Source organism: Paramormyrops kingsleyae, chromosome 1 (assembly GCF_048594095.1).
Source record: "Paramormyrops kingsleyae isolate MSU_618 chromosome 1, PKINGS_0.4, whole genome shotgun sequence".
NCBI classification, from domain to species: Eukaryota; Metazoa; Chordata; class Actinopteri; order Osteoglossiformes; family Mormyridae; genus Paramormyrops; species Paramormyrops kingsleyae.
Window position 1 is genome coordinate 36,563,725 of NC_132797.1, and position 17,120 is coordinate 36,580,844.

At 42.3% G+C, this 17,120-nt stretch overlaps 3 protein-coding genes across 16 annotated transcripts in view; 1 reads left to right on the top strand and 2 right to left on the bottom strand.

The window, feature by feature from the left end:
- Positions 1-5,305, bottom strand: lcmt2 (leucine carboxyl methyltransferase 2). Of its 4 annotated transcripts, none has more exons than XM_023805699.2 (14): positions 4,750-5,305; positions 4,339-4,463; positions 4,003-4,084; positions 3,656-3,845; positions 3,057-3,207; positions 2,727-2,916; positions 2,525-2,632; positions 2,192-2,279; positions 1,864-2,109; positions 1,344-1,454; positions 1,113-1,210; positions 696-883; positions 329-464; positions 1-232 (listed from the first exon to the last, which is right to left on the bottom strand). In XM_023805699.2, exons 1-14 carry the CDS (start codon positions 4,777-4,779, stop codon positions 71-73), a joined length of 1,905 nt encoding a protein of 634 aa, XP_023661467.2. In that variant the 5' UTR covers positions 4,780-5,305; the 3' UTR covers positions 1-70. The 4 variants fall into 4 exon arrangements, with proteins under 4 accessions (XP_023661467.2, XP_023661466.2, XP_023661465.2 ...); XM_023805698.2 differs by having other exon boundaries at positions 1,344-1,583; positions 1,864-2,106; positions 4,750-5,304; XM_023805697.2 differs by having other exon boundaries at positions 1,344-1,583; positions 4,750-5,304.
- On the top strand, positions 4,473-15,347 carry rab5b (RAB5B, member RAS oncogene family). 2 transcript variants are annotated; one of them, XM_023805723.2, is made up of 7 exons: positions 4,473-4,602; positions 5,325-5,467; positions 7,019-7,256; positions 7,528-7,679; positions 8,009-8,131; positions 10,272-10,365; positions 12,504-15,347. In XM_023805723.2, the coding sequence occupies exons 3-7, from the start codon at positions 7,094-7,096 to the stop codon at positions 12,614-12,616; spliced, it is 645 nt and encodes a 214-aa protein (XP_023661491.1). In that variant the 5' UTR covers positions 4,473-4,602; positions 5,325-5,467; positions 7,019-7,093; the 3' UTR covers positions 12,617-15,347. The 2 variants fall into 2 exon arrangements, with proteins under 2 accessions (XP_023661491.1, XP_023661492.1); XM_023805724.2 differs by lacking the exons at positions 4,473-4,602; positions 5,325-5,467 and adding an exon at positions 6,590-6,876.
- Positions 15,232-17,120, bottom strand: part of dbr1 (debranching RNA lariats 1) — a 6,673-nt gene continuing 4,784 nt past the window's right edge. For all 10 annotated transcript variants that reach the window (XM_023805720.2, XM_023805714.2, XM_023805719.2 and 7 more), the window contains 2 exons: positions 16,676-16,821; positions 15,232-16,550 (listed from right to left, as the gene is read on the bottom strand). In XM_023805720.2, coding sequence (XP_023661488.2) covers positions 15,785-16,550; positions 16,676-16,821 — 912 coding nt within the window. In that variant the 3' untranslated portion in view covers positions 15,232-15,784. The remainder of the gene's footprint in view (positions 16,551-16,675; positions 16,822-17,120) is intronic.

Below are 17,120 nucleotides of genomic sequence, written 5' to 3' on the forward strand. Positions count from 1 at the left end.
TGGTAGGGGTTACAAACCAAGTGGCTTTTTTCCCCTAGTTGATCCACTGATCAGTACATTGCCATATGTCTCAAAGAACACCTTTTATATCTAAGGTGACTGGCTGGGGGTTCAGATGAGTCCCAAATGAGAAACAGTTCCCTCCTCCACCGATCAACATGATCATCGCTCCATCTTCATCCACGGGCTCAGAACAGACAGACTGCAACATGAGGGGCCAGGGAACCTCCGACTGAAAAGACAAACAACGTGATTGGGTGCAGTTGCTCTGAAAATCGTCTCTATTAATATAACAAATGTGTAAGACTGAGGAAGAGAAATAACTCACAACGTCTAGTTGATATTCAACACTGCAACCAGTGGTGAGGTGAATTACTGCAACTCCCGGAACACCGTCTGCTTGCAGCCAAACTCCTCCGACTAAGACGAGCTGCTGGCCAATCACGTGGGAACAATGAGAATACCTAAAACAAAAATGTGGCATTTTAATTCAACTGAAGCAGTCAGATTTGAACCACAGATTTAACTGGAGAGATAACTACTGTACACATAGAAAGATAAATACTAATCAACAAAACTAACTTGTAAAAATCATTAACATAATTCTGGAAAACAACCACAAATTTGCAATATATATGCAGGTAACATATTCATGTCCTTAATTTGTGCAAATGATCATTATTGCAATGCCAGACCTAGGCACTAGGGGGGGCTGCACCAGCAGCTCCTTCCAGTGGAAACCTGAAGCTGTAGACTGCAGTAAAACTGTGTCTCCAAGAGGGACTCCTCCTTGTCCCAGGCCACCACAAATCACCACCCCTTCTTCATAGGCACAAGCTGAATGAGAGTGTCGAGCTGCAGGCACAGCACCCTCTACAGGTACCTGTAAACAAAGACAGCCTTATTTTCCTTCAAGTATTTTTTTTCACCTCGTGTGTTTTGTGATAATTGCTTATACAGCTATCAGCCAGTTGTACAACTAAGTCCAGTCCATATTTTTATCTTACAAAATGTTATGACTTAAATTCAAAACTAAAATATAGGTGTGGCAATAAAACAATATTACAAATAAGTTCACAAATCAACAAGAAAAACAACAAATGAGGTCAGACCGCTGTCCAGTGCTGATCTTCTAATCTGAGGAAGTGAGCATCTCCCAGTACTGACTCCGTCTCTGTTCGGCCTCCAAACACAAACAGGAATTCTTGCCCTGATGAGACGGATTACAGTGACAGAACCAGTCAGTTTGCTTTCCGTTAGCTATATGCTGTGTGTCAGTCACGTAACTCCAACATCATGCCGAACACGAACAGGCACCTCCATTTTCATTCAGCTATACTCACCTTTGTAACTCAGCAGTGTGGCTGTGTGTCGCCACCTGGCCAGTGGCACAGTCCCAGTACAAGATATCTCCTTTAAAGAAAGCCACCCTGGAGCAGAGGTGCCTAGAACATCTGCAGGAGAACAGGGGCCATGTGTCAGTCTGAGAACGCTGGAGACAGGCTTAAGTGGAGAAGAGCGTCCACCGAATACCAGCACACCCCATCCTGGGACTGCTGTTGCTGTGTGATGCATCCGGGTGCCTGCCGGACAAACATGGCATTCATATGATATTCAGGTACACATTCTATGTAGCCTATCACCCATTTGGTAATAGGACTGTATAGGACTACATGTATTAATATTATAAATACTATACACCACTACCGGATTACCTAAATCTTTGCATACAAGCAAAATTTCCTGCACTTTCTAACAAAAAAAATCTCAAGTAAACCTTCAATTCTTACACTGTGATTCACTGTAAACTATAGCAAACTGATGAGGACTCAAACACAGAGGCAGGCACAATGAAATCCTTACCCCAGTTATTCTGGGCCTGCACACAAACACTCGTCCAGCCAGGCTGTTCCCTGATCAGCAGCTTCGTTTCACCCACTCGACCAGCCTTGGAAGCTCCTCCGAAAAGCAGCAGCACCCCCGGGCCCAGCACAGCAGAGGCCATCCCAATGCCCTCCACGCCAGGCCCCTCAAGACCCTCCCGCAACAACTGCACCTTCAGGGCTTCAGGCCTCGACACAGGGGTCACACACGGAACCCGAGACCCTGCTGGTGGAAAGAGGAAACATTAAAGTCCATATTGCAGGGATTTTTGTTTCTTTTTTTAAACAGAGGCTCTTACTGGTCTTACCGAGCGGAGCAGCGATAAGTGACTGGCTTGGCAGGCAGCCCTTGGAAGCAGTGAGAATGAAGTAGTGCGAACATTTTTGATGCCACTCCTAAAAAATAAAAATGTAACTGAAATTAACAGAATCATGGCAAAAAGCAAGTAAGTTTCATATAGTCTAAGTCCTGTCTAATCTTAATGTAAATTTACTAGCATCTAAACAATGGTGTGGTTCTACTGTGGAATTTCAAACTACATTTATGTGTGTTTATTACAGGTGTAACTGCATGAAGACAGAGATGCTGGCGGTTTACAGTGTGGAGAGTGAGTGGGGGCCACATGTATAATGCCTCTCACTTCAAACTCATCAAACGGCTCCAGATTCTCCACTCTGTTCCTCTCCTTTTCTGGCACCAAGTCCAGATAGAAGTGGTTCATGTCCATACACATACAATGCTCCCAGCCCTGGGCACAAAATGCAAGGTGTCAGGACAGAAAGACAAACAGTGACACGTAGGTCCCAAGGTTACAGGTCTTTCTAATGTCTAGTGCACATTACCCTGTCCAAGAACCTTAATGTCTGCGCAGCCGGGTCCGGGTAGCGAATGAGTGCGTGCAGGGAAGAGTTCAGCTTCAGGAAGTGGTCCTGCATCACTCTCCCGAAGGGGTCATGTGGGCAGATCTGCTCGTACATCACAAAGAGCGACTGCGGAAAGAGCCGCGCAGCCCAGCTGATCATGGCGTCGGACCTGGGAGCCACACGAGGAGATTTCCTGATGTTATCAAAATGAACTGTACTGCAGCAGCTTCCTGGACATCCACATGTACAGAAGCAGAGTCAAAGCAGCAGAACACTACCAGAAGCTGAGAGCCCTGCTTTCCCACCCACCTTTCTGTGTCCATGTAAGTTAATACTACTTCTGACAGCAACAGTGTTGGGGTGCTCCACTCCACACCTGCCCGGCTCAGAGCCGCTTCCAGCTCTGTCTCATTCCGCATGTCGACACCCAGTAAGCGATACTGACTGCTGGACACTAACACTGTGGGGCATTAAAATTCTGTTTAATGTCTACATCCATAACAAGAGTCAGTACAACAGAATCAAATGGGTTATGTACTTTCTGTTAAATTCCATTAACAAATTAGTTAGCAAGACAACTTTGTACGGCTGTAAGACTCTCTAAAATATGACACATTATTTCTTTTGAAAAACACTGAGGCTTGCAGTGCCAGAGGGATATTCCACAAAGCAGAATTTCCCAGTTAACTGGATAACTTAAACCAAACATGAAAACTGTCCAGTAGGAAGAGAGGCAATTGACATTTCTATTAGATAATCCTTACATTCGGCTTAAGACATGTCATCTGGCTGGTGAATAAATCCTGCTTCGTGGAATACCCCCCAGGACTGTGCTGTACTGATGCCATGACTATGGTATCAGGTATCCTACAGGAATCAATGGCTTCAGTTTATATAGCATTAGTTACCAGTGTCTGCTGGCTGACTGGGGCTCCAGTCCACCAGTGACTCTTTCAGGAGATCAGTGCTGCTGATCAAGGCGGCTTTACGCTGCACAACTTCTGGGAAATCCACTTCGAACACCACGGCTGCTGACAACGCCCCCTCTGCATGCAGACGGAAGTACAGCGAGTCAAACCCCGCACCAAGAGACAGTACCTAAGAGACAGATCGATGATAAGCCTTATTATGTAGAACTTTTTTTTTTATTGTTGCTTAAGAGATGGATACAAATTCAGGAAATCCATCCATCCAAAAACACTTTCACTAAAGGTATTGACACTGTTCCTGCTGCACTCCGTAAGACAACCCGTACCTGTCTCTTGGGGCACTGCTCAGTTATGTGCAGAAACTGCTTCACACTGTGGTCTACAGCTTTCCAGCGCACATAATATCCTCTGATGAGAAACAAATGCAAACACTGTTCTGTTTATGTTCTGACAGTGTACTGCAATATATAATTAACTACAAAACTACTCAAATTGTTTTATGCTAAGAGAACATACAAAAGTTCTAATACAACTTGCGTTGTAATCATGGCAATTTACATGCTTCAGACGTGCAAACATGACTCATTCATACATGCATGCTATATATGTTTGTTATGGTATGCTAATTCCCTGCGATGGGTATCTGCTGCTTGGTTACTCACCTGTTAATGAGCGGAGCTCTACGGGAGGCTTTAGACACAAAGCTTTTAAGGAAGCGGTCATGGAAATAGCCCTGTGTCGCAGCAGAGAGCTTACTAACCACGCTACTATCGTTTGTTCCCTGCACCTGAAGGAGAAAAGATTGGGACGTGTTATTACTTTGTTTCGTGTCGTCACGAAAAGTTAATAGTCAATCTAATACTGTCAAGGTAAACAAGAGATTCCACCGTCCGCTTCATAACTGGTTTAAAGATCTACTGTTTCAGGTATGTCTTTTATTTATGTGATACAACCTCAGCATAACTAAATCCTTGCATGGTTTAAATAGCAACTAGGCGTGCCAAGTTCTGTTAATATAAAATATGGGAAAATATACGAACTGCAGTACGCAGCTGACTTTGAACTATACTCACCGCAGTATCGCTCCCATGCTTCTTCCTCATGATGACATTAACGATGTGCCGGCGCTATTCCTTAATTTTTCATTTTCAGTCACTATTAGATTTTAGTTATGGTTTATTCGATTGTTCGATTAAAAACAGGGGAAATAAATTACGCTAATGCAGAGCATTAACCAAATCGCTTTTAACACGTTGTTTCATTGCACAACCCTGTACTTACAGAAAATGCTCATTTTTAAGTCGCACAGCGCTTCCTCGTGGCACGGAGTAAAATAGCTTTTTGTCTCCATTCAACCTTTATTTTAAAATAATACATTTAAGAAACGGCTATGTTACTCAGCATCTAACTTGATAAATCGTCACCTTATGCATCACAGCATTGCATCACATCACAAATATTGCAAAATTGCCCAGATATTGTATGCTTTTTGTATTGATATTAATGCATCGTGTATTGCTTCAATGGATACATATTTCGTTTAAAATTATATGCGTATATTTACATCTATAGCATGTGGATAATAAAATGAATTCACCTGACCTAATGGTATGTGAGAAAATAAAATCAGGTTACGGGTTGGTTTAAGGAAGCCAAGGATGATTACTGCGCCTGCGCAGCTTTGCCGGAAGTGCCAGCAGCTCTACCGTATCCAGTCCGTATCGACGACGGCGACATAGAGGCGTGATAACGCTCTGAGGTCGCGACAGGCGCAGCGACGACTGGCATCAGGTAAATACTGCCGCCCTTCTAATCTTTGGCTTTATATCGCGACGACGATCAGCGGCTGTCAGTCACAACCTCCGAGTCAGGCCCTCACTTCTAGGTGGGGAGCCGCTGATTGGGCTTTTCCCGAAAACAAGTGAGGTTATGGTCAGGCTGGAGTCATTTTACGCTGGAAGTCGCTATACGGGCTTTTTCTAAATATGCTCCTGGCGAAGAAATATGACAGATAGCCGCCTGTGAATTAGCATGTTATCCAAGGTTAAGCGCTGGTAGCCCGGCGGAGATCTCGTTACATCACTGCTCGCTGTTTTTGTCTCTCACGTAGCAGGGACAGCCTGCGGTTAGCCGGGGGAGACATACTTTGGTTTTATTCACGTAGTTTATAGTTTAAGTGGGGATCCGACGGGGCACCCCCAGCGCACTCCATAGTTTTCAGACTCTGTATGTGTGTGGTTTTGACCTGGCAGTGACAAAGGACGAATTTGGACTACAGTAGCCGCATTGAAGTACATTGCTTGTTATTCTGCTTCGCAGGGTCCTTTTGACTTGCTAGTTACATATAAATTATAATGAATATAATATCATATGCATTGTATGCTAATACGTATTAGTAATACGCAACTAAAAGGTGAGATCTATCTTAAGGAATTACGGAAACATAACAAATATTGTAATGGCTAAGAGACTGGACCCAGATCTATAAATACATAGATATTTTTTACTTACAGACTAGCTTGCTTAAAGCGTGCCTTTACCTAAGGAAAGCACGGTTTATGAATTGACAAAGCTGCTTGTTTCATGCGCCAGTAAGGCATTTCACATGACAGTTTAGTTATTTCTCAGCCTGATCATAAAAGTTTTGAGAAATATTGTCCCGTGTTGTAATGTTTTAAGTTGAATATCTTTACGAATGTCAAATTTGTTACAGTTAAATATCTTGAAGTTTATGAAGTATATTATTGTAAAAAAAAAAATACATGATTAAAAATCAAATAATATTTGGTACTCCAGTATGTATTCTGGTTCTTTCTGTGTACTAAGCTTGTTAAGAAGAATCTAAAACATGCAGTTAGTCAATCCTGGCAGCTGGGGCAGAATTTATTATTTTTTTGCTGACAACCCAACAAGACTCTGAGACTGCAGATACTATGTAACGCTTGCTTCATTACAAGCACAAGGAAATGTAATCATTAAGGAAGCTAAGGCAAAAATAAGACATTGTTGTTGTAAGTGTAAGATTCATGCCAAGATTGAGATGAGATGCAGTTCACGCCACTGGTGATATTTAGTACATGTTGTTGTTCTGTTTCATCCGCAAAGTGAAAGTTATCTTCTTGCAGAATTTGCATTATACTTTTTTTATGCACGATATGTAATTCAAGATTAGCCAAAAATACAAAATAAGAGGTGCTGAGGTAAGTTAAAATTATGGACTTAGAATGGGATGATATCGGTTGCAGGACCTAATTCTAGAACAAATGCATAAAGCATGTATTTACAATGAGAGATGCTGTACATTTACTAACGGGAATTGACTGACTCTATTCTTTTTTTCAGAATTGTTTAGGGTTTGCAATTGTTTGAAGCTGTGGGATCCCCTCATTGACCTCCCACCCAGGAGGACTCCCGCTCATGGCCAGCAGGGGGAGTGCCAGGCCCAATGGCAGCCTGACCCAAACCAAAATATGTCAGTTCAAGTTGGTACTGCTTGGAGACATGGCGGTTGGCAAGTCCAGCCTTGTGCTGCGCTTTGTCAAGGGCCAGTTTGACGAGTTTCAGGAGACTACTATTGGAGGTGAGTGTGGTGACAAGCAGGTGTGGGGAAGAAGAACATAGGGAGCGTGAGGGCTAATTACTGACAGTCATTTTTAGATTCTCGGTTTTTACGTTGAGAAATACAAAATGACACTAGAAGTTTTTCTAATAAATATCATTCATTTTAATTGATATTGTTGAATTTCATATGATGAGCTTTAAGGGTCTAAATGAAAAACTCCGGGACAAACACGACATGTCTCTCTACTTCTCCATTTCCTGCTTTTATAATGTTCCTGTCTGGCTTTCAGCTGCCTTTTTAGCACAGTCAGTGTGTTTAGACGACACAACAGTGAAGTTTGAGATTTGGGACACAGCGGGACAGGAGCGCTACCACAGCCTGGCCCCCATGTACTACCGCGGGGCACAGGCGGCCATCGTGGTGTTTGACATCACCAAGCCGGTAAGATTGGGCTGCTAAGTGTACTGCCACAAACTGTGCCTCAGCACTTTGCTGCACTGCCCTCTTAAATGATTGTTACTGTATGACAGTTTCAGCTAATATCAATGAACATTGTTCCTGTATAAAGTTCATTTCAAAGATTTAGTTTGCCATGTTTCTATTCTATTTTTTATTTAATTTCACGTCACCATGTACATTTCTGTGTCACTATTCTTACATTGTACTCTTTCTCTGTTTCCTTTCTTGTTTCACATCCGCTCCCTACGATGTCATTCTTTCTTGCCACTTTACGCTTTTTGTCCTTCTCTCTGTGCATCCTCTCTCTACAGGAGACGTTTGAGCGAGCCAAAGCCTGGGTGAAGGAGCTGCAGAGGCAGGCCAGCCCCAACATCGTCATTGCCCTGGCGGGAAATAAGGCCGACCTGGCTGACAAGCGCATGGTGGAGTATGAGGTGCTCCGTGCAGCCTGATTACACATATACTCACATATACTCACATATACTCACATATACTCACATGCACCACGGAAGCAGAAGCCACGATATATACAGCCGTCAGTGGATATTTTCGTACTGTATATCGGAAGCCTGGGCTCTCGATTCTTGGTGATGCATGTGTGGTTGGCATGTAGAAGAGAATGCTTTTTTTCCCCCCAAGAAAAAGAGCAGGCAGAAATATATAAAACGTATGCTATTGTTGTCATGATATCAGATATTCACTACCCGATTATTGTGGCCAAAAGAATTCATGATGATATTATTGTGATATCTATAAAAAATTGAACAAAATTATAATAATGTTACCAGTCAAATTTATCTTTAAATTAGTTTCTTGTGTGTTTTGCTTCTTTTCTGACAATTGACTCAAAACACGAGTGTAGTGAGGTGGAGAGTCTAACCATGACTGTATAAAATCATACAAAAAGAACAACTACGCTACTTAACGCATAGTGAAATGACGACCGGGGCTAAAGCCCCCTTTTGTGCTTACTGTTCCGAGCTCCGGTACCTCGGAGTTGAGCACTGGTGGAAACCAGATTTAAGCAGCAATACTGCCTAGTATGCTGGAGTGTGAATTGGATAATCACTGGCGCTGGATTATTTATGATATTATCATGTGTGTATTATCAATATGATATTGATATTTCATGGATACCATCAGTGGTATATGGGTAAATATATGAATCATATTAAGTCCAATATCGATTTAAATATTGTGCAAAAGTCTTAATCAGTCATAGAAAATGATGTTTAAATGATCTTCATGTTGGTGTAAAACTTCGCTATTATGTCTGTCAAAATGTGTTAGTTTAACCATTGCAAAATGTCTCCTAGTCACCCTAGTATTTCAAGCAACCCTCCAATACACCCATGCATTTTTTGACTTGACCACTAGTACACCTCATATGACTAATTAATACTTCACTAACTACAGACTCTCCTCTACTTACAAACGAGATACGTTACGAACGGCTATTCGCAACTTGAAATGTTCGTAAGTTGTTATTCAACATCTTTTTAAGGGTATACGCAAGTACTAAGACCTAGGATGCTGGGAGTTTGCACGCTATGCTGCTGTGCGGCGGGTATAGCAGCCAGAAGTCGTACTAGGTGGAATTGGCGCACAAAAAAAAATAATTATGTTGCGGACAGGAAACGGGAGCCCAATGAACACATTTTGGACTTGCAGTCCTCTTTGTTTATATGTCTGAAAGTTCGTAAGTTGAAAGTTCGTAAGTAGAGAAGCTTCTGTATTTACATGAATTTAAGCTTATGATAAAATTTGAACAAATACATGGAATGGCTGAGGTGTGCATGAGGAGAGGATTGGGAACTGAAGTGGTGTTTATCTAGCCAGCCCTCGAGATACCGCTTTTTGGAAAAAAGAAGAAATTATTGTTAGTTTTTCTTGTTACTCTTAATATGCATATATTCTGATGTTAAACAGTTTTTTTTTCTGGGCAAGTAAATATTTACTGCCCAGACAAATAACTCTGAACATTTCCATTGCCTAAAAGACTTTGGCACAGTACAGCGTGTAAATGGTATAATATTAGGTATAATACATATAAAATATAATGAATATGAAATATTTGTGTATAAGAAACCTAAAAAAAGACTGCAAAGGTGTAACGTGACAGTGTATGGGGGAAAACATTGCTTTGCACCTGTAGTTTGTTAAACAGATCTTTTACTGACTGATATGATATAATTCAATTTGTCAAACTCAAAGAGCAGAAACTTATAAATAAGAAGAAAGCCTCCTCATAACCTTAAAACAAGTAAATAACTCAAACTACTTAATTAATCCCACTTTCTGTCTTAAAGTTTTGTGTGTTTCCATTGCTGGTCGATTACTATTAGGTCTTGTATCACCATTTTATGTCAATTAAATTATACTAAACTTATTGAAACTTTCAGAAATCTGTACATCAGTACACCAGTGGGTGGCAAAAGTGAGGTGTAAATGAACTGGATGAATAATCTCTCATTTTGTAAAAAGTTCATTTTGGCCAGTCATATTGAACAGTCTGGTGCTCTGATTGGTTTGTTGTGTTAATTATGTCATCCTCCTCTTGTTGCCGTGTGATAGGAAGCCCAGACTTATGCAGAGGACACTGGCCTGCTGTTTATGGAGACCTCTGCCAAGACCGCCATGAACGTAAACGAGCTGTTTCTGGCTATAGGTGAGTCTCTTACACATAGGCACAATGATATGTTGTGACACGCTGCCTTTTCAGTGTTTATTTTGCTTGTTTTTTTAGTTACATATTTTCAATTATCTTGTCCTGCTTAATTTAGACCATTGGTCAACTAAATTTCACTTAGTGTAGTGTAGATGCAAAACTATTTACACTAATTTACAGTACCTTTTTCCCCAGAGGGAAAAAAAACTAAAAACTGTAAATCTGGGGAAAATTAATAAAAGTAGTATTTTTGGAAATCTAAGAGTATGTTTGGGGGGTGGTGTATGGCTCTGTGGGTAAGTCCTCTGTTCCCCAGATCAGAAGATCGCTGGTTCAGATCCTATGGCTGGTATGAGACCCTTAACCCCAGACGCTCCCGGACTGACCCCGCTATCTGATTAGAGCTGTCACAATTCCTCGATTTATACTTGATTATTCGATTATAAAAATGGATTGATAAAAAATTTCCTCCGTTACGCTGCAATATGGCGGTAGGAGGGTCCAAGTAATTTCATTCACATTAAAATTGCAGTCGTCTGTAATTATTGCGAAACAAAACTTAAATATCACGACGGTATGACTGAAATGCTAGTATATCTTAAGATAACATTTGGGAAAATAAATAATGCGAGGTTAACCATAGATTTGTGCCGTTTAGCTTCGCGGAGTCGCCTAGCCTGTCTGTCATCACGTTAAATTATTTTGCTTAATTTACTTTGTACGATTCCTGTATGTCAAAATAATTGTTGCTAAAATGAAGGTCAGGCCCGTTACGTAATTGCATCATCTTACGTAATACAGGGTTGCTAACTTTAGTCAGCTGGCTGGCGTGAGATTTTCAATTCGAGACAAGTGTGCATACGCATTTACATGTATGTAACAGTTTTATTACCTTGTAAATATTCTGTACGTTTTGCAAACTTTAAATATAGCTAATTGTCTGTTTATAATGGAATAATATAGATTTGCCATAAGATTCCTTGCGTGAGCCTGAGTGTCTGAAAGCATGAGTATGAAAAGTGAGTATCGAATATGAGAGTAATCTAACCGCGGTAGCGTCACGCCAAATGCGTGAGAGTTGGCTACCCTGTAGTATATAATGCGCATGCAGAGCTCATGCAGAAGCAGCGGCATTAAACTAGACTGATGTTATTTACCTAGTATCTGTAAAAATAAATGAATAATTTTGAAATGGAACCATCATTAAAATAAAATAAATCCAGTCACTGAGTTGTTGTCGCACACTGCCTCGTTTCCAGTGGCTGAGTTGTCGCACACTGCCTCTTTGTGTGTGGGGTTTGCATGTTGACCTTGCATGGTGACTTTTCTGCGGATCCTCTGGTTTCTTTCAAGTCTTCAAAAACATGCATATTATATTATACTATATATTGTAGATGATTACTCAATAAACCGTCAGATCAATCAGCAGATCACTCGATTATTGATATATTCGATAGTGACAGCGCTATGATCCTGAATTGTTTGTTGCTTTGGACAAAATCAGCTGCTAAATAAGTAAATACACTGGAGTTACTGTAGACTTTCTGTCGGCTCATACCAGTCTATCCATTCTCCTCTCACCTCTCTCATCTATGAGGTGTTTCTACCCACAGAACTCTTCTTTGTAAACTCTGGAGACCTTTGTGTGAAAATCCTAGGAGATCAGCAGTTTCTGAAATACTGAAACGACTTTATCTGGCACCAACAGCTATACCAAAAAAGTTACCTAGATTACATCAGTTCCTTATTTTAATGTTTGATGTGACCATTAACTGAAGCTCTTGACTGGTTTCTGCATGATTCTATGCATTGCGGTGCTGCTGCATGATTTGCATGAAGAGCATGTATAGTATTACTAATGAGATGTAGTGGCTGGTGGGTGAGTGTGTGCGTGTATGTGAATAAATACTTTATGTATAAAATGTGCTTGAGGCAAGGAACAGAAAATGGCCCAGTGTACTTTGTGTCAGTGCACTACACAATGCCTGTATGTGCATCCTTTCTCTAGACAGCTTTGTACGCATGTGGTCCAAGCTCATTTGATGATGTTTTCGCTGAGGGTCACATTTCCCCTGAGAGGGGTGCAGACAGCAAAGTAAAAAAGGGAACATTTACCTTTTCTCACTTACATTGTCTAGCAAAAAAGATGCCGAAAACGGACACCCAGAACCCCACACACGCCGCACGCCACAGGGGGGTGAACCTCCAGGACCCCGATGCCCAATCGACCCGGGGCTGTTGTGGGAACTAAGCCACCCTGCCCCTCATCCCTGGGCCTGGTGATCTGGAGGACTCCCCCCTCCCAGACCCCACCCTGCCACTATTCAAAGAGATGGAGTGAGACGGGAGGAGGAGGAGGAGGAGGAGGCTGTCCTCCACCAGATTGTTCTCTGCCAGAATGTGAGTGGTAGACAGTCCCAAATTCAAACTATGTGAGGGAGCAATGGAGTGCCCAGGATTTTGTATTATAAATGGCACAAATAGTAGATTTTTTTTGTGTTTAACTCATGATTCCTTTTTCGATTATGCAAGCGGAGTGTTGACTCAAGTGTCAGAAGCGAGGGAGGGATTGAATAACAGGACAGCGAGTCTGTGCAGCAGGTGGAGCAGACAGCGGCAGAAAGTGAAAGTTTATTCTCCCTGCATTTCAGTACATACCCACGCTCCTTTTGGCCGCCTTGGGCTCTGCTGTGAAAGCAAGCCGTCCCGTTCAGTGTTGTCTGCGGGGCAGGATGCCCCGTTTTAGAATCGGGAATCTCACGTATCCCGTCTCTACAGGGCATTCCCAGAAACTTGCCTCATGGTTGGCTGATATTAAAAATCAATCATGAACCCTGAGCATCAGAAAAATCAGAGACGTGCTACCAAATTAAGAGCTACATCCATTTTTTTTTTTCTTTTCCCATTTTCATTTTCTGGGCTTCTGCTCCCCTCATCCACTCCCAGCCACTGTGATTCCTGCTATGTAACACCATGCTCATGGTTAGCGGCATCACTTCTCTGCATTTAGTAATAGCTGTTACTTTAAGAACGGCAAGGAAGAGTAAGGAACAGTATCTCCCAGCAATGGTCAGGGTGTTTTTCTGCACTGGTCCCTGTCCCCGTTGTAGATGTGCACACTACTGTAGAATGTGGTATTTAATGATGGAGTTTCCCTCCATTCTGCCTTGCTACTGAACCTGTTTGTTACACTGTTACGACAGTGCCGGATGTACAGTGCATAATAATGCATATTGATTTTAACCCCATTAATAGCTTAGAACAACCTGACAATGGGATCTAATATATTAATTAAATGTAGATAAACTCGCAAAAAGAGACACTAAACCATTGGACGCTCTGATGCATGGTACCAGATGTTGGTACTTTAAAGGAATGAAGAATAGACAGAGAGAGACAGAGAGAGACAGAGAGAGACAGAGAGAGACAGAGAGAGACAGAGAGAGACAGAGCACCGCCCTTGTTCTTTGTGTTTGCCTAACAAAACGGATTTTGGGCAACACAGCTTTTTTCTTGCAACATGCCTGAAACATATGCCGCCTTTATTTTAAACCTCTAAAGAATTTAGGCTTTGTTATTATAAATGATTAATCTGGGGTTCTTATAGTTTATCCGAATGCATTTCTAACCGTACGATGCAGTGACTCAGCTGGAGAAAGGAAGAGGCCTGTGAAAAGCTTGACAGTTGCGGCACGTTGAATCGTAATTAAATGCTAATGTTTTTAAGCATACGGTGACTCCCACTGTGCAACTCATATCCTCACACTATGTGCAAAGTATATTCGCCATTCACTGGAGGCAGGTTCCAATGGTTAGAGTATATTTTGAATGTGCCTCATCTTTTAAAGGGAGCTCATGGTCCCTCTAGCTAGTGCTTTGAATGGCCTGCCGGTCCTATAGACCGATGATCAGAAATTCAGTATGCAATCCAAATACAGTACAAATACGACCACAATCACTCAATTTTCAAGACACAGTGATAACAGAATGTGATATCTAAAAGAGGATACATTTTTAATTGTTGACATCATTGCACTCCTCATATTCGCCTTTTTGCCATTAAATCAGTGGGAAGGAAAGTCCTCTGAATGAATAAAGCATGTGTGTCATTGTTTTGATGTTATAAGCAACCTGAACTTGTGTTTTGGATCTATATTGTAAATAAGACATGAATCTATTTTATAAACCATCACACAATAAAAGATGACACTTTGTGACTCTGTGGCAAAGGCACAGACCAAAATATCTGCACCAAATCTAGTAATTAGGCAAAACAAGATGTTTCATAAATGAGCCGAGTGACATTTAAGCCTACTTTAATACCCATGCATTTGTATATGTGTAATATTGCTCCTTTGCTTTTTAATTTGCATAGTAAATTATTTTTTATTCATTTTTTTCATATTCTTGGCATGATGTGTATCAGTGTTCATTTTTTATGCTCATTAGTTTGGTCTTATCTTGGCAGTATTCTTCAAAGTCCAGTTAGGAAAACAGCACAAAACCCTCTCATTTTAAGGCATTGACCCAACCTGTGAGTTGTCTGCAGTGCCATCTAATGCAGTGCCAGTTCCTCCCAGAAGGGTATAACCATACAATCACACCTGTTCTTTTGCCCCAAAGTGGATCTGGCTCTGCACTGTTTCTCCAAGGAGATGGAATTATGATTCAGTTCTTACTGAAGGGCCGGAACTATCTGCATGCACACACTGGTTCATTGATGTTGCACTGAAGCAGTGTGTGCCCATTCTCACCTTTCACAACTAAAAGCCACAGCTATTTATATACTAACGTAAGGCTTATGATTATTTAACCAGTTACTGGTTGGGAGCTGAAAATCAGAAAGGAGAACAGACAAACGGCAGATTTGTTCAGGTCCTTTAAGATGTGATGTTTCATATATTCTTAAAGGGACAGAATCACACATATTGTTGGTTAAGTCATGTATAACTGGATTTACTGAATTAAAAACATAAAAAACATTTTCTGGGTTGAATTGTGTTCTAGGGGAATTAAGCATCTGTGCTGTAAAAATAACTGCATTTTTAATTGAACATATGCACAACAAAAATTAACAGGCACATAGACAGATGCTATGAATGAACACAGTAAGTGATATTCAAGCACCTGTACAGCTCTGCTAACTACTCTTATGTGCACAGAATTTAGCATGATGCAGCAGTCTGGTAAAGAAATGAGCTAAATTACTTTAGGTTTACTATAAGTTCATTATCTTAGTTTTAAAATAAAATTTTCAAAATGGTATAAAAAAAAAAATCACCTTGCCTATTGTAAAAAAAAAAAAAAAAAAAGAGATTCTTAGACTGAATTGAATAAGAGCAGCAGCAGCAATACAGCGCTCCTGAAAGCAGACATGCTGCTCTCACACGTGCCTCTGCTGGACGGCCAGGCTCTACCGCTACGCTTCATCCTCCTCATCCTGGCCAGTGTAGATTAACTGGTTCCTTCGTTTTATCTTGGGGGTAATTCCAGTGCTTGTGGTAGTACCAGACTCCCCACTGGTGCGCTTTGGGATTCTGGCCAGTTGGGGGCCCTCTTCTTCTGGGCTGCAATGGGAGGGTGACTGGGAAGGTGTCTGGGAGGCAGAGGCTGGAGGTCCATCAAGGGGGAGGGAGAACTGAGGGGCTTCGCTTACACAGGGAGGTGGGAGCACTAAGCACCTGGAGGCCACGTATCGCGGTGGGCTGTCAGAGTCCCGGTCCCCAGGCTCTCCCTCTGGGACGACAGCGTCGGGGCTCAGGCCACCATCGTCACCTCCCTTGCTGGATCCATCGTCTTCCTCCCACTCATCTTCGATGGTGATTTCATCCGGGTTGTAGGAACTGGACAGAGCAGACGTGTCAGTGGGGTATTCACTTGGCTCCTCCACACTGCCGGTGCTCTGATTGTCTTCCTCCTCGTCCTCCTCGGAGGCGCCTGGGCCGCCCCTCTCCTCGGACCGGCACCCGCCCTGTCCAGTCCGAATGTAAATGTCAGTCAGGCCCAGTGTGGCGCACAGTTCTGTCGTCTGGGGGTTGGTGCTGTGGCTGGGCTGCAGCTGGGGCTGGGGGCGACTCGGCTCGTAGGGGGCCACCGTCTGACTGAAGTTCTCGGGGATGCGCAGCTCCCCCCCCAGACAGGCCACTGCCTCCATCATAGCAGCTTCTGATGCACTGAAGTCCCACCTGGGCACAAATCAGGGAAGATACATGCTGGATTAAATATTCCAAAGCCTGTTTAATATCAAGAGCAGCTGCTGGAGCATGCAAGGCTGAGAAGACAATCCCTGCTATCATTAAAGCACCCTCACCGGGAGTGCAGGCCGTTGTCCTGCGGAGGGTTCCAGGGCTTGGGCGTGCTGTTCTGCAGGCTGTCAGTGGCTCTCAGGATAGCCAGCCACTCAGGGTCATACTCCAAGCAGTCCGAAGAACCTGGTCGCTCCGCTACATCCAAGACCTGATAGAGAGAGGGAGAGACTGGCATCACCCACCTACCATGGCAACACCTTGAGGGATAGAATCCTGCAGGTTTTTGGAATTGCATTTCAACTTGCATTTACCCTAGAATGACATGTAATACATCCGGTGAGGCACACATCTTAACCGACCACTCAGACCTGAATCTGAATCTCTTCTTCAAAGGTTCCCCATTACAACTCATGTTGCCTGTGGAACTCTGCCACTGTACTCGGTACAAACACATCCTGTACTAAAACTGTGCTAATATATAATTCATTAAAACTGAATGAGGATAGA